The sequence below is a fragment of the Zeugodacus cucurbitae genome, chromosome 4 (genome assembly GCF_028554725.1).
Source record: "Zeugodacus cucurbitae isolate PBARC_wt_2022May chromosome 4, idZeuCucr1.2, whole genome shotgun sequence".
Classification (NCBI taxonomy): Eukaryota; Metazoa; Arthropoda; class Insecta; order Diptera; family Tephritidae; genus Zeugodacus; species Zeugodacus cucurbitae.
In genome coordinates, this window is record NC_071669.1 from 53,739,065 (window position 1) to 53,761,789 (window position 22,725).

A 22,725-nucleotide genomic window follows, 5' to 3' on the forward strand; every position below is an offset into this window, starting at 1 on the left:
GTATAAATCGTATAAACTGGTATAATGATAAAAAAGAAAATTGCTTCGAAAAATTTCCAATATCTCAATTTAGCTAACCACTTGACCAGCTTGATCCCCTCGCAGACAATTTTTGTAGCATATGCTTGTTTTTGTGTTGAAATTCAAATCAACGAGAGGCTAGGCCTGTCTCGGAAGTGGCAAATGTTAATAGGCTGCACATTTTCTTTTCTTTCCAAACAAATGAAGTGAGAAAAAACCAACAACACACACTGCAACTGCAATTTGCCGTTGAAAAGAAAGTGATATGCTTGCGAAGCAATTACGAATAAATAATATAAATGTCTAAAAGCATTTTCGAGTGACTTTGCTTAACTACAGTTTATAATTAAATAGTAATTTGAGTGGCAGTTGTACGAGTAGATATGTGTTTACTTATGTGTATATCAACATATATTTCTATTTAAAAGCTCCATTGTGTTTGGCGAAATAAATTTTCGGTATAAAATTTTGCAGACAATAGAAAATGGCAAACACTCCTCGCATGGTTTCGTGTGTTGCATGAATAGTTGAATAGTTATGTATATATAAATTTGAGTAAGCAAAATTTTTCATTTTTTTTTCATTCGATTAAAACTCGAAAATGGCTGAAATCATTTTTGGTTAAATAAATAATAATATTTTCATAAACAACCAATATTTATGTGCTTAAATACGCAATATTGAAATATATAAAAATTACTCTTATTTATGGCATAAGATGTAGAGCATGACTAATTCGAGATCAATTTGATATTAGATATTCTTTGAATTTAAATATTTTTTTTTTTGTTTTGGATGAAGAAAATCATGTTTTCTTAGTATAGAATATGTGCTGTTAGGTATTTCATTCAGAATTAATTTCTTTTTTAACAAATATTCCAATTGGATCCCAATGGATTTAGATTTATCAACTTTGAATGTATTGAATTCGAATACATTTACCAGTAGCAGGTAAGCAGGTATTGGCTCTGAAGTGGAAAAAAATTATGAAGAATATTTTGCCTTCACAAATTATTTTCAAAGGGGGCCAAGCCCCCAAATACCAAACATGAGAACCTCACTGCCAATGGATAATTTCTCAGCGAAAAAATCCAAAAATCTCTCAGTTATTAAATTAGATTGAAATTAAATATTTTTATTAAATTTACAAATTAATTATGAAAATTTAAAATCTTCTGTTACACCCAAACTTCATTCCTTCCTTGTTAGATTTTGAACCATACATTCACAATCTAATTTATATTGTTTCCAGGCAGTCCCTAAAAAAATAAAAATGTATCATTATTTTAGCCTCATAGAGACTCAATTTATTGCATATTACCAAGAAATAGTCGCCACCTCTCTGGATATTGGAATATCCTTAAAAATTTCATCCATATCTTGGAACATACATATATCAATACTTGAGGGGTGAAATAATTTTACCACAGTTTCCACCTTATAAAAGAAAAAACTAACTATTAAAGTATGAATTTCGTGAAAAATTAATGTATTTATGGATATATGCACCCAAAAACTCCGAAACTATTATGTGGAAAACTGGAGATTAAAATTTAATAGGGTTAAAAATTGAAGTATAATACGGCCCTACAGGTTGAAAACTAATATGGAACAAGTAAGGAAAGGCTAAGTTCGGGTGCAACCGAACATTTTATACTCTCGCAATTTATTTAGAGATTTACCTATATTTTCGGTGAAATTACCCTTAGGCACTGAGTTCTTCATGTTTGATATCAGGGGCCTTGAAAATCATGGTTCGATTTTGACAATTTTTCCACAAGTGATGTCATAGCTCAAATACAGTATATGTGTAAAGTTTTATTTCGTTATCTTTATCGGTTCCTTATGTACATATACATTATAAAGTGAACGAATCAGAAGGATTCAAAATTGAGTTATATGGGAAGGAGGCGTAGTTGTGAACCGATTTCGCCCATATTCCACCAGTGTCATCAGGGTGTCAAGAAAATATTATATACCGAATTTCATTGAAATTGGTCAAGTAGTTCCTGAGATATGCCCACGCTCACTTCCCTAAAAAAATTACATTCAAATATGCCCTTCTTAGTGCGATCCTTTATTCCAAATTTTACTTCTATAACTTTATTTATGGCTTAGTTATGACACTTTAAAGGTTTTTGGTTTTCGCCATTTTGTGGGCAATGGTCCGATTTTGCCCATTTTCGAAAGTTACCTCCTTAGGGTGCCAAGGAATACGTATTTCGTTAAGATATCTCAATTTTTACTCAAGCTATCCGTTGCACGGACAGACGGACGGACGGACAGACAGACATTCGGATTTCAACTCGTCTTGTCATCCTGATCATTTTGATATATATAACCCTATATCTAACTCGTTTAGTTTTATGACTTACAAACAACCGTTATGTGAACAAAACTATAATACTCTCTTAGCAACTTTTGTTGCGAGAGTATAAAAATGTATAACAATTGATCGAGTAGCCGGCAGTGCGAAGGACAAAAACTGGTCTCTCAATTATAATTTTAATTGACCAATTAATTAGGCTGTGCGAAAAGGCTATTGTACTGGATGCATGTCTTGCATTAATCGAATTACATATTAATCTCCCTACCATAACTGTTCTCACCTGGAAACTTGGCCTTTAAATAACTATACTCCTCTCTATGATGGGATCTCAGACGACAAAGAGACCATACCATATGAAACACTTGACTTCATAACCACCGATTCAAAGACTGGACTATATATTAACTTTATTAGAATAATGTTGCTCGATTAGAGTTAAATGTGTTTTAATCTGGTTGTCAATCGGAGAGTGAATGCATGCCCATTATGTTGTTACTGAAGTTCTAGTCCGGCATTTGAGACTCAATCTTTCGATGATACTCAGTAAAAGCTTATGTGCTACATGTTGAGATTCATGATTCTTCTGTTCTTTAACTTTCTGACAACTCTTTAATTATAGTTTTTCCTTTTGCTATAGAAAATGTCTATAAAAAAATTTAAGACTAAAAGTTTCTTAAATAAGCATTTAAAAAAATAATAATTTCCACTTCAACACTTTACCAAGTACCGTAAAGTTCAACAATTTTACACCGAAAATTTCACAAGTAATTTGCATAAATAATTTATAGCACAATTCTATCCTAGCATATGTATTTATATATATATGTAGTAAAGATATATGTAAATAAATGTGCCCCTTAACTAAGTAGCTCCCAACTAGCTCATCATCTAACAGATTACTCAAGCATGCGCTTGAATCTACGGCCGGAAACCTTTTTATGACCCAACAACACACCAAGCGAGCAACGAGCGAGAGGTCGTTGTGCTGTTAATCTTCACAACTAGAGTTTGTTAAAATTTTCACTTTCCAATTTCTCGTTTATCCCCACTGCACACCCAAACTATACGCACGATTTACACTGAGCCAAAGGCGACCTTTTGTTCGACTGCGTGCGTGGTTTTGGGTGCCAAATGGCAGTGCGAACGATGTACGTGTCCTTGAAATGTCTACGTGCAATTATTTTATGACACTCAACTACACACACACACACGCACTTTTTTGCTTTCTTTGATATTTGTATGTGTGTGTGTGCGTACATTGCATTTTATTAACGAGGCCTACACGGCGTATGAGTGATGCGTTGTAAATGTGGGCATACGAGTATGTTCACAAATATGCTGCTTCTCCATGGCAGTGGCCACGTGTGTGCAACGCGTGCACGAATGTCTGAGTTCTTAAGTGTCCTAATAAACTTAAGTTAACAAGCCTGCACGCATGCACGCATGCATGTCTGAACATGTCCCTGCTGAGTTGGGCCACCACCACTGCTAGTTATGTAGCTGAGCGTGAGTAGTTATTTAGCCAATCGCTCATTAGTGCAAATGGCAAACGGAATATGCTAGATAACTAACTAGATATTAAACATAGTGTGTTGGAAAATGAAAGGACCTAAGTTGATAAAGATTGCCGGTAGTCATGAAATAAACATTTTCAAAAATTACTAAAACAAGCACATTCTCTAAACATCTCTTTTAGATACAAATTTGGATAGGAAAATTAAAAAAAAATCAGAAAAAATATATTCGAGCAAAATTCCATTGCCAATGTGGTATTTGTCAACCAAAAAAAAAACCGAAATTAAACACCCATAGACTCTCTGCTAGCCTTTTCTGTAAATCAAATATCAGCTTCAGAGAATACATCAGTAGACGATTGCGGTAAAAAAAAAATATTCGCATAAGGAATAAAAGTATATTTCTATCAAAATACATAATATGTGTTCTGGTTCTGAAAATAAAATAAAATTCTGGACCAAATTTAGTGACCCGAAAAGAAACTCCACTGAGATTTATCACGAGAAATATGTGAATGAACTGTTTATATATCTTTTCTTGGAACCTTATATGAAATAATGTTCGATATTTTCTGAAATCTGTCAATAGCAGTCCAGAGACCCTCTTTTGTGGAGGATTTTAAATATCAATTGCAAGAAGCCGCTTGGTAATGCCCTTATATTAAACGGACCAAAATGTTTAGTACCTAAAAAAATAAGGCTAAACTGAGGGTATAAGTTAAACTGCAAAATAAACACTTTCTTGACAACATTGAAATTGGGAGCAATCGATTCAAAACCACGCTTATATCCCATATTACTTAAGAAAATGTAAAACCAATGAAAATAATTCAACGAAACCTTGCACAAATACCCTATTTGTATTTTAGCTCATCTAAAAATCGTGGAAATCCGATTATAATTTTTCAAGACCTTAGTTACTAAATTTTAAGATCTCAGTACCTGAATGATTTTTTACCGAAAAATATCAGTAACTAACCGATGTATATTGAGTAGTTGCAATTTCCTGATAATACTGTTTATCTGTGTCAAAACTGGATCGCATGGTCAATATTTCCTCTGGTCCTCATATATCTGTAATACGGATTTTCAAATTTACGATGGGCTTCATATGGTCAATATGTATTTTATTTTTGCAAAACAAAGGGATCGTATACTGTTGATTATATTGTAGCACGGTAAAACATACACCAGGTCCCATATTCTGTATACTATACAGAATATATGGTTCAACATTTGTGTTATCCTAATAAATTTTTGTGGAATCAAAATTCGCCTTATCCCCAATTTAATAATGAAATTGATATAGACCTTGTTCTACTATAACGATTTTCGCTCAGCTTTTCGAGATTATAAAATTTGTTCACATAACGGTTTGCTTGTAACACCTCAAACTAAAGTAGTTAGATATAATGTCATATATACCAAAGTGATCAGGATGACGAGTAGATTTGAAATCCGGATGTCTGTCTGTCCGTCTCTCCGTCTGTGCAAGCTGTAACTTGAGTAATCCTGATAAAACTTGGTACACGTGTTACTTGGCACCATAGGAAGGTCGCTTTCGAAGATGGGCAAAATCGGATCACTGCCATGCCCACAAAATGGTGAAAACCGAGAACATATAAAAAGCAATAACTAAGCCATAAATTAAGCTTTTGAAGTAAGGATCGCATTATGAAGGGGCATATGTGGATGAAAATTGTTTAGTAAACCACTTGAGCTATATCAACCAAACTTTCTATAGTCGTTTCTTTTAGGTATAACCTTATAAAGTCCAAAAATTGAGGAAATCGGATTCTAACCACGCCCACCTCCCATACAAAGGTTATGTTGAAAACTACTAAAAATGCTTCAATTCAGTAAGGAAAACTATCAGAAACTTTAAATTTCATTATAAAGATGGTACAGAAGTGCTGCAGTCAAAATGGTATACAATTTTAAATGGGCGTGGTTCCACCCACTTAAGCCAATTTCAATGAAATTCGGTTAATAATATCTTCCTAGCTTCCCAATGATATGTTGTGAAAATAGTCCAAATCGGATCACGCCTACTTCCCATATACCAGAACTTTGAAGTCTATCTGAATCGTGTACTTTATAATATATAAAGTAAGCACTAGTGAAGATATCGAAGCAGAACTTTGTAATAATACTGCATTTATAGTCCTAAAAAATCGTCGACATCGGTCTATAAGTTTTCAAGACCCTGTATATCGAATATGATGACCTTAGTGCTTCGAATAAATTTTTTACCGAAAATATAGGTAGGTCTATCAGATATTTTGAAGAAATTCGAAGGAAATATTTTTCTTCTAATAATATGTCTCCGTGCCAAAAATGAGTTTAATCGGTTCACAATTTCCCCTATCTCCCATATACTTAATAATTGGGTTTCCAACTTTCAATGGACTTTATACCATATAAAGGGTGATTTTTTAAGAGCTTGATAACTTTTTAAAAAAAAAAACGCATAAAATTTGCAAAATCTCATCGGTTCTTTATTTGAAACGTTAGATTGGTTCATGACATTTACTTTTTGAAGATAATTTCATTTAAATGTTGACCGCGGCTGCGTCTTAGGTGGTCCATTCGGAAAGTCCAATTTTGGGCAACTTTTTCGAGCATTTCGGCCGGAATAGCCCGAATTTCTTCGGAAATGTTGTCTTCCAAAGCTGGAATAGTTGCTGGCTTATTTCTGTAGACTTTAGACTTGACGTAGCCCCACAAAAAATAGTCTAAAGGCGTTAAATCGCATGATCTTGGTGGCCAACTTACGGGTCCATTTCTTGAGATGAATTGTTCTCCGAAGTTTTCCCTCAAAATGGCCATAGAATCGCGAGCTGTGTGGCATGTAGCGCCATCTTGTTGAAACCACATGTCAACCAAGTTCAGTTCTTCCATTTTTGGCAACAAAAAGTTTGTTAGCATCGAACGATAGCGATCGCCATTCACCGTAACGTTGCGTCCAACAGCATCTTTGAAAAAATACGGTCCAATGATTCCACCAGCGTACAAACCACACCAAACAGTGCATTTTTCGGGATGCATGGGCAGTTCTTGAACGGCTTCTGGTTGCTCTTCACCCCAAATGCGGCAATTTTGCTTATTTACGTAGCCATTCAACCAGAAATGAGCCTCATCGCTGAACAAAATTTGTCGATAAAAAAGCAGAACACCGAACACTGATTTTGGTAATAAAATTCAATGATTTGCTAGCGTTGCTCGTTAGTAAGTCTATTCATGATGAAATGTCAAAGCATACTGAGCATCTTTCTCTTTGACACCATGTCTGAAATCCCACGTGATCTGTCAAATACTAATGCATGAAAATCCTAACCTCAAAAAAATCACCCGTTATATGACGAATATGTGGGTCAAATTGTGTATTATATAATATAAATAAAGTTAAATAAATAAATTGCGAGAGTATAAAATGTTCGGTTATACCCGAACTTAGCCCTTCCTTACTTGTTTTATCATTATATTTTAAAAATTTTGGCATTTGTAACTGTAAATTATTTTAAATATTTAATTTTAGATTTTGTTGTAGCAGTTCTATTGCACACTGTAAGTGACATGCGTATGTCACATTTATGCGTTTGAGACAGGAAAATTCACTTTTGCCATTGCATTCACTTTTCAATTAGTGCTAAGTGTAAATCACTGTAAATGTAACGGTACATATTTTCGTGACAAATGCACAGGTTGTCACTGTGAATTCTACTATAAAATGTTTATGGATTAATAATATATAGAAAGGTTGTCATAAGGTATATATTTAGCTCACGACAGATGTAGTTATGTAAGAATGTAACATTATTTACAATGTAAGAATGCAATGTTATTTACAATCACTGCATAGCTTTTTGTCCAAACGGTTCATTTTCTATAAAAAATTGCCTCAAGATATACACTTTAATCAACTTATTCTCCTATTATTTACATATATATTCTCAGTATCCATTATTATTATTAATAAATTTTTATGCCCAAACATAACCTCAAAAGTTCGCCATTTATTTTATTCCAACCAAACGACTTTATTTGCTTAGGCCAAGTTTTCCTGGCGATTTTTCTACGCTTATCCTTCCGTTTCATACTACTTTTGGGCGTACTTATAAGCCAAAAAGGAAAGTTTCTGCGGAACTTTCTCCACACAATTAATAACCGTTATCACATAATTATTATTATTAGGTCTTTCTACGCCATTGCAAAAGGCAAAAGTGTGGGTGGCACAGCATACTTGAGTGTATTTATATATGTAACTACTATGTAGTTGCAAGTGTGTTGCAAGTAGTTGCAAGTGTGTTGCCTCTCACTCAACTCTAAGCTTCGGATTCTGAGAAATTCCCTCATGTTGTGAAAAAAAACTTTATTTTTAAACTAAATAAAGTCAATGATAGTTTTGGGAATTGTATGAACGAGAAATGAAAGCAATCGGCGCTGGTAATTAATTGCTTTTTGACAAATCACTGTATATATTTAATGCATGTAATGCATGCATGTTTATTCGGAACAGATTTTAGGAATTTTTTTCGGAAATATTTTTTGGAATTTTTTATATGTATGTTTACTTCGTATAAAATTTATAATTTTATTTAACTCTAAACTCTATTTTTGTTGTTAAATATTAAACTGAATTAAAATTTTCGGGAAACTATTTAGAAAAAATGTCAGTAAATATCAGTATTCTTTGCTTATTGATATTTAAAATTCGAAACGTAGAGAGCTAGACGTAGAGAAACTAGAGAGCGAGAATTTTACGAATTCCCGGAGTATAGTTAAGAAAAAAAATTAGTAGAATACTTGAGTAATTTAAATATATGAAAAATTTAGTCGAAGTAGCAATAATAAGTAAAAAGAATATTTAAACAATTTCTCAGAAGACAGTTTTACAAGTACCAGCTCATTTGGAGAGTATTACACGAAGTTGGCTGAGGTTTTTAAAATACGTTAAAAAAGTGTATTATAACTTTCGGAAGTTTGTTTACTGTGCATCTTTTCCCTTTTATTTTTGTACTAAATCAACTTCTTTTGAATCTGAAAAAATCTGAATCTGCTTATCTATTAAATATATTTTTTTAACAGGGTTGCCATTTTAGTTTATGATTTTATTAATATACCGATTTTAATATAGATTTTACAAGATAATTCAACAATTCTTTTTTTATATTAAAGAATATATTAAGGGGGTCAAAAATATTTTTTTTATCATAAACTGCTTACTTAACATGTCTAGAAGACGGTAGTTAAATGATTTTCACAAATTCGAAGTCATTTTAAAGATACGGCAGTTAGAAGAAGGAGCTGCCCGAAGCGCTCAAAATTGTGTTTTTTTTAATTTTATCCATCGTATCTCAAAAACGGCTTGACCGAATGACTTTAAATTTGTAGGGTACATTCAGCACATGTAAACGCATGGAACACTCTATTATTATTTAAAAATTTCAAAAACTTTGATTTTTTATAGTAAAAAACGAAAAAAATGCAAAATTCGCTTTTTGTTCAAATTTCTACCAAAAGTTCAATTGTTGGTAAATTCACTTGATCGTAGCGCGTTAATTATTTACTACGCCGTTAACTTTTTTCGGGGGGTTCAAAACGCTGTAACTACTGTTCTATACAATATTTTAAGCTTACAATGTTTATTTATATTGTCAAAATATATGTTAATAAATGATAATAAAAGGTTTTATCTATTTACTGGTCGTAGAAAAAAATCTAAAAAATAACTAAAAACCATGTGATGACCCCCTTAATAGGATTGCCATCTAGTAAAATTTCTCGGCTTATTAAAATCGTAATTAATAATAAAGTAACTATTGCCTTTTTCATTGTAATAATTTAAAAAAATATTACAATTAGTCGAGTAAATATTTTGTTGTTATTGTTTTATGCTCATTTTAAAGTTAAGTTAAAAAAAATAGCTTCAAAGGCATTTCCTTGTACATAAGACTCATCACATTTTGGATTCTATCTTTCCTTTTCTGTTGTTTGTCTTTATATCAATCAAAATCGTGGTTGCTAAAGCGAAATAAACCACTCTTAAACGGTTCTAAAATTCCTGTGAGACGCTTCTTTTCATGCCATAAAAATATACGGAGGTTTAAGATTATTTTACAATTACATCATTAATATAAATTATTAATTATACGGTCTGTATTGCTTAAAATTTGAACCTAAGGATCATTTATAAAAGTTAAAATGTAACTGACGGAAATATTACCGAAATCTATCTTAAGTGGTAACAGTTCCAAAACTAGTACAATATGGACCACTTTGTATATTATCTTAAGTTGAATTGAAAAATTGCCTTCCAGTTATGATTTTTCAATCTGACTATGGTGGTACTAGTTACAAACTAGTTCATTATGAACCAGTTCGTATTTTTGTATAACCTTGATTGAACTTTAACTGTAGGGAAAATATTCGATTTTATTTTGGAAATTCACGGACTTGTGCAACTAGAATGCTCTCAAGAAACCCTATTTATTCAAACAACTTCATTATTTTATCATAAATTCATTTGCTTTTATTAAAAATAAAAGTAGAAGATTAATAAGAGTTATGCTCTTGCGTATGTGTGTAGATAGTTGTAGTTGTTTCATTCAAATAAACAAAAAATATGCCTTCAATTTCAGCTGCACACTGATTGATGTCTACACATTGCCTGTCCAAGTGACGCTCATCATTTCATCAGTACTCGAGTAATTTTCCGACTATTATATTATATTTTTTTTCTGCAACAACAACAACAACATAAGTTATTTGAAATGTATGTGAGTAGTTGCTGTTAGCAGGCTACACCTATACTATGCTACTCTACTTAAATGCATATGTATATATACCGTATCATATTGCATGACAACAACAACAACTTGTGTTGTTGCGCTCTCAATGCCAGATATGTTCTTAAAAGCTCTCGCCGCTTATGCCACCCAAAAATTCATTTATGTTTTTGACAAAGACAGATACCTCACAATCTAAGTTTTTTTGCAGGCTGCTGTCTAAACATAGCAGCTTCATTTAATATTTATATGTACATGTCTGTATGTAGACATTTCGTCATCTGCAAGCACTTAAGATCACACAAATACATATAGAGACATACCAACAAATCCACTGCCAAGAAGTTGTAAGTTATGAATTCATGTTGCTGACATGCTCTGCCCCATCAGCCGTAACCAGCTTCAGCAACACACACTCTGGCACTTCCTCTAACTCACTCGTCTATCGTTCTCTCGCTTGTTGTCTGCCGTTGTGCTGCGTCTCAGTCTGCTTGAACAATTCCGAATTGATGCTATCAGCCAACAATTGAGACTGCATCATAAATCACATTCAATTTATTTCTTATGTTTCACAGCATTTGCTTGTTGTTGTTGTTGTTGTTATTATTTTCTTGTTTTTTTGACTGTCAGTGTAGAGATTGGCTATTCTGAGTGAACTGATTTTCTGCGTAAAATTGTTTGGCGCACTTTGGCAACTCTGTGACGGAATTTTGTTATTGTTAGCGGTAAAAACTATCACACACGCATACAGTTATATATAATAAATATATAAATCTATATTTATATACTACAACTTACATATTTATTGCCATCAACAAATACCTACCTACCTACCAGCGATTTGTGTCAGCGCCAAATATGGTTTGCTCTGATTTGATTTTAAAATTTGTGAAATTATTGTGTTTTTTTCGTTTCGATTTGAAAAGCATTTGTAAAAGCGCAACTGTAAGTTTTGTGGTGTGTGTGTTTGTGTGTCTGTAAGTTGACACCATTTTGGTGTTTTCGTTCCATTTCCGTGTGGGTATGACAGTTAATTGACATTTCCAGGCCAAGAAACTTTATAGGCATTTCAACTGTTTGGAAATAATAAAATATTTATTTTGAAAATAAATAATTTTCGTTCAAATTGAGGTTAAATGTACGCTTACACACGCATTTGCACTTTGTGATTCGTACTTGATATTTCGGTATAAACATGAGTTTCATAAAAAAAATCAAGATTTTTCTTGTTAAATTTGTTCACTTCAATTTTGTGGTTTTGATTTTTGAGAATCTGGAAGATGACATTTGTTTAATGGAATGTAAATGTACACGTTTGATTCACCACTACTTCAACTGTTTGAACTCTGCTCATTCTACAAAAATTTTACACACGAAATCGGCCAATATTCTCAATTAAATGGTATGAACTTGTTCTATTCTAACTCTCTTGTATTGTATGTGATTGGATTTGAACCGTATAGCCGGTTATAGCTGAATCGATGAGAGCGCGCCACTCTTTCCTTCGCAGTTTGGCGCCAGTTGGAGATTCCAAGTGTAACCAGGTCTTTCTCCACATGGTCCTTCCATCGGAGTGGAGGTCTCCCTCTTACTCGGTTTCCACCAGCGGATACTGCTTTCGGAGCTGGAGTGTTTCCATCCATTCGTACAACATGACCTAGCCATCGTAGCCGGTGTCTTTTTATTCGCTGAACTATGTCAATGTCGTCGTCTAACTCGTACAGCTCATCGTTCCATCGTCTGCGGTATTCACCGTTGCCAATATTCTGAGAACCATAAATCTTGAAATTTTGAAGCCGCTCGACCGTCCTAAGCGGCATCGCTTCGCTGTTTGGGCTCCTGAAAAGTTCCAAGAAGATCCGATGTTTTTGAGCTGAATTCTGTTCAGCAATAAGGATCATTTCTAGCTCTGGTTATGTAAACAAGCAAAATTGCCACATTTGGGACGAAGAGCAACCTGAACAGATTCCAAGAGCTGTCATTTCATCCCGGAAAAACAACGGTTTGGTGTTGTTTGTGGGACGATGGAATCATAGAACCATATTTCTTCAAAAATGATGCCGGTGAGAACGTAACCGTGAGTGGTGACCGTTAACACACCATGATGACTATCCGATGCCTGAAATTAAAGCTGGTGATCTCGGCGACATTTGGTTTCAACAAGACGGCGCCACTTCCCATCACATCATATCAATCAATGGATTTATTGAGAGAACTCTTCGGTGAGCAGATAAGTTCACGATTTGAGCAGGTCGATTGACCACCAAGAACGTACCATTACACTTTTTCCTGTGGGGATATATAAAGTCTAAAATCTAAGCAGACAATCCTGCTTCGATTCAGGCCATGGAACAAAAGATCATGCGTGTCATTCACTAGGTAACTGTCGAAATGTTCGAACGAGTCATCGTAAATTGGACTCAACGGATGGACCATCTGAGACGTGGCCGCGGCCAAAATTTGAAAGAGATAATATTTAAAAACTTTTCTTTGTTTGTCTGGTTCTGTGCTTTTTTTTGGCAATAATCTACCAGTAACTTACTCCTTACATTCTTAAACTATTTCTTTTGATATAAAAGAATTTTTACTGTCTTTAATCATTTCCATCGAAGAATGTATGGATTTTAAACCAACAACCTGTTGCACTACTAAAAGAAGCTGAGTGAGAGATCCATTTCACTACTATGAATCTTCATATTATCTGATATTGTACAGTCCTTATAAGCAGTCTCCATTTTTGCTAACCTTAACCAAGTTTTGGATTTATTATGTTATATGGTTACCCTATTGATATGAATAATTTTGATGAAACGGGTAAGGTTCCGGTTAAATAGACTCGACTGTCGTGGTAACGGCTTGATTTCCACTCATACTATCATTTTTTCGGAAGTTTCGGGCCATCTTAAGTTCACTTGATTTCAAAACTGCGGTTCACTTGGCTTGATTTGGGTTCACTTCTGAGAATAGAATCTAAGAATCTATATATGACTAAGAGTATAAGAAGAAGATAAATTAGTAAAGCTATACATCAATTTTGAAAAAAAAATATTACTCTTGATCTTCTTAGAGAGTTATGTTCCCACCAAGACGCTACCATTTTGAATATGAAGGATGATGATTCTAACTTAGTGTGAATTAATCTAAAAATAGTTTGAAATATGTGAATAAACTTGGCAAAAGTTTCTACAAACAAACAGATATGAATATGATATATTTCCATCTCAATGAATTCAGCTTTGTGTTTCTAAGCAAAACAGAGACTATGAGCTATTGTATTCCACAATATATAGCAAACTAAAAGCATTCCACTTCATATGAAATAAGACGGCTCAAGAATATTAAAATAAATTGCTATCTCCATTCAGATGTTTGTACATTCTCCTAACAACCACGAGTCACAGTTAAAGCACAGACGAGATATAAATATATGAAATGTTAAAACCGAGTATAGACTATATAGTGTATAAATGATACAAACAGACTAATATAGAAGTCTATACATATGAACGAACTGTGAAACTTCTACCAAATCATATCCATCAAGCCACAACTCAAGCGGAATATATTAAGTTATCCTGCCATTGAGAATTCATGCCTGATCGAGTACTTTTCATGGCAATAATAGAGTAGACAATTTGTACACTTACATAATTACATACTGAATGAATGAAGGTGTATGTGTGTGTGTGTCGGTAACTAAAAGCAACAAAATATTTGTTATAAGCAAACAATTGAATTTATTTATAAGTACATATGTATGTGTGCATCTATATATGTATGCTTTGTTTATCTGCAGGCATGTGTGCCCACAATATATTATAAGCTACAGTTCATTGTTAAGCTCTTCATGCGTATTTTATTCGGCCAACAGACTTTGGAGTAAAAAAATTAAAAAAAAAATAAATGAAAATTATCACAATAATAGGCCGACAATAGTTTTTCAGTTAAATTCGGTATTAAAAGAGCTTATGTGATTTATATAGTATTATATATTTAAAGAGAAGGGATTTTTCAATTGAAGAGCGCTGCAAATGGAATACAGAAATAATTCAAATCTTTAAATATATAAAATCTGCTCAAGCGACTTAAATACAGTTAAAGCAGCATGAAATTAATAACCAAAATAATTTTTATTAATAACAGACCTCAACGAAACAGATTGGTAAATAGGCTCCTTACTTTTCGACAGATGTAAAAGCAGCGAATTTTTAATTTTCTTTTTCTTTGAACTTGTTAGGTATGTTACTCCAATTATGGGTGTCTAATAGTTACATTGTTGTTGTTGTAGCAATAGAAAACATTTCCAGACAATTTTGAGAAAAGCTGCCAAGCAGAGAGTTCTTGGTCGGATATTGTAATGGTAATTCTACCTAAAAAGAAGAGTCTTCTTAAAGTTACTCGGGCTTGCCGGATCACAGAAGACTCTGCGTTCGGTCATGAAACGAGGGTTATTCTGGCAGAGAGGTGAGGTATTATGTACCGTGTATCATACTGTCAATAGCAGTTGTTCCACAGATTCCAGATTCTAAACAGCATTTCGTGAATGAATTACGTTTTCATAAGATCTCTCAAAGGCCATCAATTCAACAACCAAGTAACTCTTAGAGCTTATATGTATAAATTACTCAAAGAGAGAGTGATACCATTCACGCTCATTCTAAATATTTATATAAAATCAGATAAATAACAGAGACACGAAAAAACTAGAATTTTTCAGTACTTTTTTTGCTATTAAATCTATTAAATGCTATTAAATAATTTCCAAAGTTATAGAGGTTTGTGTGGACCCAGTTCCAAAAAAGGTCGTTGCGGTGACAATCATAAGTCCTTGGAGATTCATCTAAATTCAATCGGATGAGAAAAAATAGTTTTTTAAATAGATAATCCTGGACCTGATCGAAGCTTTTTCGCTTTTTTTTCGAAAATTCACAAAATAGGGGCCTCAGGAAATTATCTAGATTTTCGGGTAAAAATTAAGTGATGATCTTAAAAAATTGAAATTTTTGAAAAAAACAAAAAATGTTCGATCAAGCTATTATGTATTTCAAAAGCTGCATAAATGTCATTTAAATTTACTGAGCAGTTTTCGAGTTACAGTTGTCACCACTTCAAAATAAGTGCCCGAGTGCTCTTTGTTATTTGTCGAATAACTCAAAAAGCAATTGTCGAACCAACTTCAAAGAAAAAAAATTAAAATCCTGACTACCCCTTACCCCTTAAGGGGGGGTAAGGTTTGTTTCGTCGAAAAAAGACCTTTTTTCATGAATTTTTTTAGGAAAAATTATTGCTGTAGGTTTATTTTACTTATTATTATATGAAAGTGCAACATTTGAAGGATACCTAAAAAAAAGTTTTATCGAAAAATTGCGAGGAATAACGGATTTATCGTCGATCTCTGCAGGCACCTCGAAAAAAAGTTGTTGTGCGGTGACCAGCCTACAGCATCACTGGATCATCCGAAACCAAAAAATCAAAATGCTTTCTTTAGTTTATTAGTTTATCTTTCAATTGACGTCGAGTTTTCATTTTTTTAATTTTTAAATTTTTCAATTTTTGGTACCATTTTTAAGCCAAAATGACGATTTTAGACGAAAAAATCGACCTATTTGTTATTGTAAAATTGTTAGTAATTAAAATTTTTGAGAGAGAGCTATATATATGTAGAATATTTCTTCAAAATTTCAAAACGATCGATGCAGTAGTTTTTTCTGTAGGCTGATCACCGACTTTAAAAATGACATATTTGGGAAAATCGATTCAAAGTTTTGTACACTAAGCGCTGGTAGCTGGAGGTACCGTTATTCAACCTGCTGTAACTTCGTTAGTTTTTCTCCGAATGACCTAAAATTTTAACACAATATTCTTGAGATGTTGATGGTCCAGAAAAAAAATTAAAAAAAAAATTTGAAAAAGAAAAAAGAAAGAACATTTGTTTATAGTTGTAATTGGGAAAAAAAATAAAATCCTTTGTTCAAGCACGAGTAAATTGCATCTCGAACACATGTACAAAATTTCATCAAGATCGGTTGAGTAGTTTTCGAGAAAATTTGACAACCGACTTTGAAAACCAGGTTCCGAGAAAAACGCGTTTAAAGTTTTGAGTATCCATAGTAACTGACTTGGAGCGCACACCTTCCAAAGGCTGGATCTCCGAAACTATTATTCGGATCGACTTGAAAATTTAGGACACTATTCGTGAGATGTTGTAGAAAGCAATAAGCCAAAAAACAAAAAAAAAAACAATTTTTCTAACCCACGAAACCCATGTAACCCCTTAAGGCGACTCTATGCAATATATTGGTTAGGAGTTTTCTCATTACAACTGAAGCCTTGTAACTGTCAGGTGTATAGTCTAAAAGCAAGTACAAAGTTAATACATGGGACTATATGGGTACTTCATTAACTGCTTTCTTCAATGTTGCCAAGTTTTATTTTAAATTATTTACAGAATTTATTATAATTATTTTCATTACAATTCATCAACGACTGTTAATTACCGCTTTTTTTATTTTCGGAACTGTCTAATAGCGCAGTGCTTCCAAGAATTAAATCAGTGCAATCAATTACATGCAATTTTCGACAGTTCTCTTTCAGTGCTGTCACACAGCTTTAATTGTTAGTATAATATGTTCGATTCCCTACTCGCTAACGCTTAGAAATTATAATATAGTCATACTATGCTTGATATCATATATTCAGACCAAATTAATCCTTCTACACTCGTGGCATGCGTTTTTTCGCATATTTTGAAGAGAGATACCGAGATACTCAAAGTGAGAGCTATTGTAATTTACTAAATTGGTTCACCAAAAATAATTTTTTCATAAAATTTTGTCACATATGAAGCATAAATGAATTGAATTTATTAATATTAGTAAATTTCCTCTCTAACTCAATAAGCTAAAGAACAGTTCCGTACATTAACCTCCATTCAATTGATGTGGAAACCAATAATCGTTATTTATTGTGATCCATATATTATAATACCAATAAGATTAATAAACTACCATTTCAAATTTTTAATTTCCGCTGCCCCTCGACAAACACTCCGTGAGTCGCGACTGCAAGCTGGACTATATAGAATACTCCATTATATATATACCTAGATATGAAGTTACAATGGTCACTACTGCCATCCATTAAAGCCATAAATTAACATACAAACACGATAAATACAATAAACAAACACACACATGCATATTTATACAATCATACCCACACAGTAGTTGACAATGGCCAGCGCCAGCTCGTAAAAGGAAATGCATTCCGCCTTTAATGGTTGTTGACCGCTGATGATGTTATAAGAGAAATGCATTAAAAGAATGCAATCGCATATTTGTGTCACACACCTACAAAAACAAACAAAAGAAAACAGAAAAACAAAAAAAGAAAACAAATAAATAATAAAAGAAAATAAAAAAAACTCTTCACACACAGACCCATCCATACTCTCCCACACATATGTGCTGCAAATGGCGTTTAGCACTTCTCTGTTCGCTGTTCGCACTTCAAAGTGGGTCAACGTGGATTATGTAATTAAAAACAACAACGTCGCATATCTGCAAATCGCTAAACTGAAGTAGAGCAGCAGAAATTGAATTTTTGTAAAGAGACAAATGCGACAACTGCAAGAGAAAAAGAAACAAAAGCAACAAAAATATGGAAAATGTAAATGGAAATGGCGGCGGAAATGGAAATGAAATTATGCAAAAGTTATTTAGAATTAAGGCAGCAAAAAGCATCGCACACACTGCATTGTTGTGTTAGCACGATTCCAGTTATTGGCGCTCAACAATGCACACAGCGCGTGGTGGTGGTGGTAGCACACCTTGGTGTATACGTGACCTGAAATATGCAGCGGAGATATTTATAATAACAATACGGTTTTATAGCACAGCGACATAGTTGCATACACTTATATTGCATTTTTCTGCATACGATGACAGGCTTTTATGTTAAAAATGCAAAATCAAACTAAGCTACAGTTAATCGGACATTTGTTTTAGTTGTTGCAACAGTAGGGATTTGTAGCACTCTCTAACAGCTTTTGCGCGACATGTACGTGGTATTATGAATAAATTTTTACTTGGAAAACCTGCTTGGGAGTGCGCTCAGGTGATGGAAGCATTTAATTGAAGGGCTTCATATGAAGGTATAATATTTGTTTTTTCGTGGAAAGCTTTCGATTCGACTCCATATGTTTCGCAATGCGGTAAGCCTGCAATATTATGGACAAATTTAATATGAAGGAATTTCTTGTGGGATTCAGAAGTGTATTAAGTGGTATTATCCAAGCTTCGCGGCAGGTGAATTACCCATTTATGAATGGCTAAAATACATACAGGTCAAATGAACACTGGAACCGATTGACCCATTGGAAGCTCATGCTTCGTTTTTATTTCTTTTTCGTCTTATTGAATGAAAGGTTGTTAAGGCTATAATATCTGAATGTTTATTCACTTGAGCTTTCCTACATCAACGATGGCTCTCTTCCCCTCTGTGACCATCAGATACCTCATTGAAACCCTCGAATTATCCGTTTAGTTAGTGGCAACTGGAACTCAGCGGTATCTGTGACAGAAACTTCATGCAAGTCCAAAGTAGCTTCCAGTTTGCGTATTTTATTCCTTAAATTGATGTGATTAATCTCCACACAAGTCTCCGGTTCACTTATATATAAGCAGTAGACCGTAGAATCCTCTAGATATTTTTTTCTACAATGTTTTCTTATGACGGAGTTATTCCGAGTTTCGAGGACTCTGAACAACGGTCGTAAAGCTTTATCAACCGTCCGAATAGCGGATATATAGCAAGAGGTCTGGCTGGAGAAATAACTGAAGAGCCTTAAGCCTCAGCAACTCCTAAAAATCGCCTCATAATGACAATAAGAAGAATCCGGAATTTTAAAGTTCTATTGTAATTAAGCTTAAGTTCATAAAATAATCCACGGAGATCTGACAAATTTCATCGGTATTACTTAAAAGAAAAAGGGTTACCCAGAATCAAAAATTTAAAGTCCTGGTCGTAAGCTCTAGCGATCGGAAATCGATAACAGTACGATCCATGCTCGCTAAGAAGTGTCTAACTACCTTATCAATATCTTCTAACTACTTGGCAATCCATCTTGTGTGGGTTGGAATCATTGGAAACTGCAAAGCAGATAAGCTTACAAGAGAGGGTAGCAGGGTTGGCAGTCTACGGACCACTTGCGCCCAAGCGCTGGACTTACAGTTATCGCTTGAGCTTGCGACAACAACGAACACTTGTCCAGTTGCGCGGTCCTTTTGGTCCACAGTGGAACGTAATATGTTCTCAGAAAAGTCCATCTCTTCGCTATCATACGTGTGCTTACTGGACACTGTCCGATAGGTACACATGCGGTGAGACTAAGGGTCTTGGCAGATGCAAGTTGCCAAAGCTGTTTGGATGAGGGCAAAGTGGAATCATCTTGGCATTTCCTCTTCCAATGTCCAGCGTTTGCCAGACTGTGCTTGGTAGGCACAAATAGCCGACTCAAGAATTTTGTAAGAGATTCCAAGCGTTTTGCTGAATCGTGAGGTTCTTTCTGATCAATTAGGAGTTTTTTGATGTCAAAAAGGATAGGGCTCAAAACTGTCCAAATAAGATCTTCCTGCATATGTAGAGGTTTGCCTACTAAGCTAACCTTAGCTCTATACAGTATTGTGCTGCGACATCAAGGTGCTGTTTATATATTTCGTTAAAGAAATGGAAGTAAATGCTATTAATTTTGTAGTCTATTTTTGAAATCATGTTGCAGAGTTGGTTTTTTGAAGGATGCCTAAATTGTGCCTCCTTTACAAATAATTAGCGATTTTAAAATATATCACACCAAACTTAACTTTTCATCCTTTCTTTACAGTTCCGCAAATCTACCGTTAATAACCACAACAGCACATTCATCACTTGACTCCGATCAACCAAGCACACAGCTCAAACCAACACGCGATCAAGGTAAACGACCACCGCTCTACCGGCAGGACTACTCCACCTGCGTGGACTCGAGCGAAGCGCAATCGGACGATAGTCACTTGACGCGTGACTCCGTCACACGCGAATCACAAAACGACGAACTCTCCTCCTCGACACACGACAAACTCGACGTCAGCACACTACCGCTACCCGCGTTACCGCCCAAAAAGCGACGCACACGCTTGCGCGCCAGTCCATCGCGACATCATAGCGGCAGCAGCAGCAGTCGGCGTGCATACGAGCATGAGTCGGCTGCTGTTGGCGGCAACGACGAACAGCGACATAGCAACATAACAACTGGTGGACTAAATTTGAAAGTAGCCAACGCGTCTGGTACTGGTGCTGGCAGCGGTAGTGGCGGCAGTTGTGGCGAAGCCACACCACACCTCTCCGCCTTTCAACAGTACGTGGCAAAGCGTCGCGAAAGTCTCGAGGCATCAACGCGCAGCTTCAACGAAAAACTGGAAGCGCGTAAAATGCATTACCACATGGGTGGTGGTGGCGGTTGCGAAAGCGCGCTGGGCAGCGCAACGGTTGGTGGAGCAGCGGCCGGCGCTGGCGCTCACATGCCCACATATCTGTTTGGTGAGCACTATTATGGTGTGCCCGCGAAGGGTGCGCGCAAGTCGACACATGGCAATAAAGAGGAGATCTTTCTCAACAAATCCGGTTGGGTGCAGGTGAACACCAAGCGTAATAGCGATGAGAATCGTGCCGGCGTTGGCGCCTATCGCAACGCCAGCTATGCCCATCAAAATGGCGGCAGCGTCGATGGAGAACGCGAACGCGACTTGCGGCGTACGGTGCGCGTCATACAAATCGATAATACGCGTCGCTCGGATAGAGCGCGCCAAGCGCTACAGCAACAGCAACAATATTCGCTTGACCCCGCATTCAGTATGGGCAAATATCCGGCAAGTAAAGTGGAGGAGCTGATACAACGCAATCAGGCGCGTGTAGGCACGGCGGGCGGTCCGGTGTTTGTGACAACGCGCGACAACGCTTTGCGCCCAGGCTATCGAATCGTCGATCCCCAACTGGCTAGCATACTCAATGAACGTCCCGGTTTCCTGCCTGTGCGTAATTTACACGACGCCGACTCCCCGCCGCCCATTACACCCATACTCTCGCCCCCACCCGCCTTCCAGGACAGCAGTAAGTCGAAATATGTTGACCGTCGCAAAACCATACCAATACGTCAACATCATCAATCAGCGCTGACCGCTAACAATTTGCATGTCACGAATGTGGGCAACGGCAGCGCCGGCAAGGGTATGGTGTTTTCACGTAGCTTCGAGTATGACGCGCGTCGTAATGTGCCAGCCGACACTTATGTCGAAACATTTTCTCGCAGTTTCGACGGTAATCTCTCGGAGCGTCCACCACCGCTGCAGCGCGAGCGTTCACCGAATTTCAGCACGCTAACCGGCAATTCACCGAACTATTTGACAAAGAAGGATTCGGGCGGCGGCAGTAGCGGCAGTTTACGTAGTCGTGATAACTCGCCTAAATATCAGCATCCACAAACCACTGCCTATTTGAATGCTTCCATAAAGGAGGCGCCGCCCGCCTACAGTTTGGCAAGCGCAAATCCGAATGCGGGCTCGAGTAGTCGTTTTTCACCGCGTTCGCGTCACGAGCGTTCGTTTGAGCGCTCCAAGAGTCATAATGTATTGGTGCGCTCACGGAAGTCGCAATTCAATCGCGGTTCAAGCGGTGGCGCAATTGTGGGCAGCCAACAGCCAATGGTTAGCGTGGGCATGTCACGTTTTCGCAGTTTCGACACGACGGCCAATCAACGACTGAACTCATGCGATAGTGGCGCGAGATCAGGTGAGTTTGAAGAATATTTTATATTTGCTAACTTTTCTAAACAGTTAATTTTATATCGGAAGGAACCTTTAGCATGTTTCGTTCTGTTGAATTTCATTAGAGGCACCCTAGCTTCGGTAAACAATTATATTATAGTGTAACGGATTTCCAAAATCTGTCGTTTACTCTAAAACTCTACCCTGAGTTCGATCACTGGATTGTCAAATAAAAGTCACACTTTAATGGCTATACACTAATCTTTATTTCTAAT

The 22,725-nt window shown here is 35.7% G+C and overlaps 1 protein-coding gene across 1 annotated transcript in view; it reads left to right on the top strand.

Moving 5' to 3' along the window:
- The window catches only part of LOC105211052 (uncharacterized), a 319,612-nt gene that overhangs the window by 135,130 nt on the left and 161,757 nt on the right, over nt 1-22,725 (top strand). The window contains exon 5 of the mRNA XM_011182319.3: nt 20,533-22,475. Within this exon, the coding sequence (XP_011180621.3) occupies nt 20,533-22,475 (1,943 nt within the window). The remainder of the gene's footprint in view (nt 1-20,532; nt 22,476-22,725) is intronic.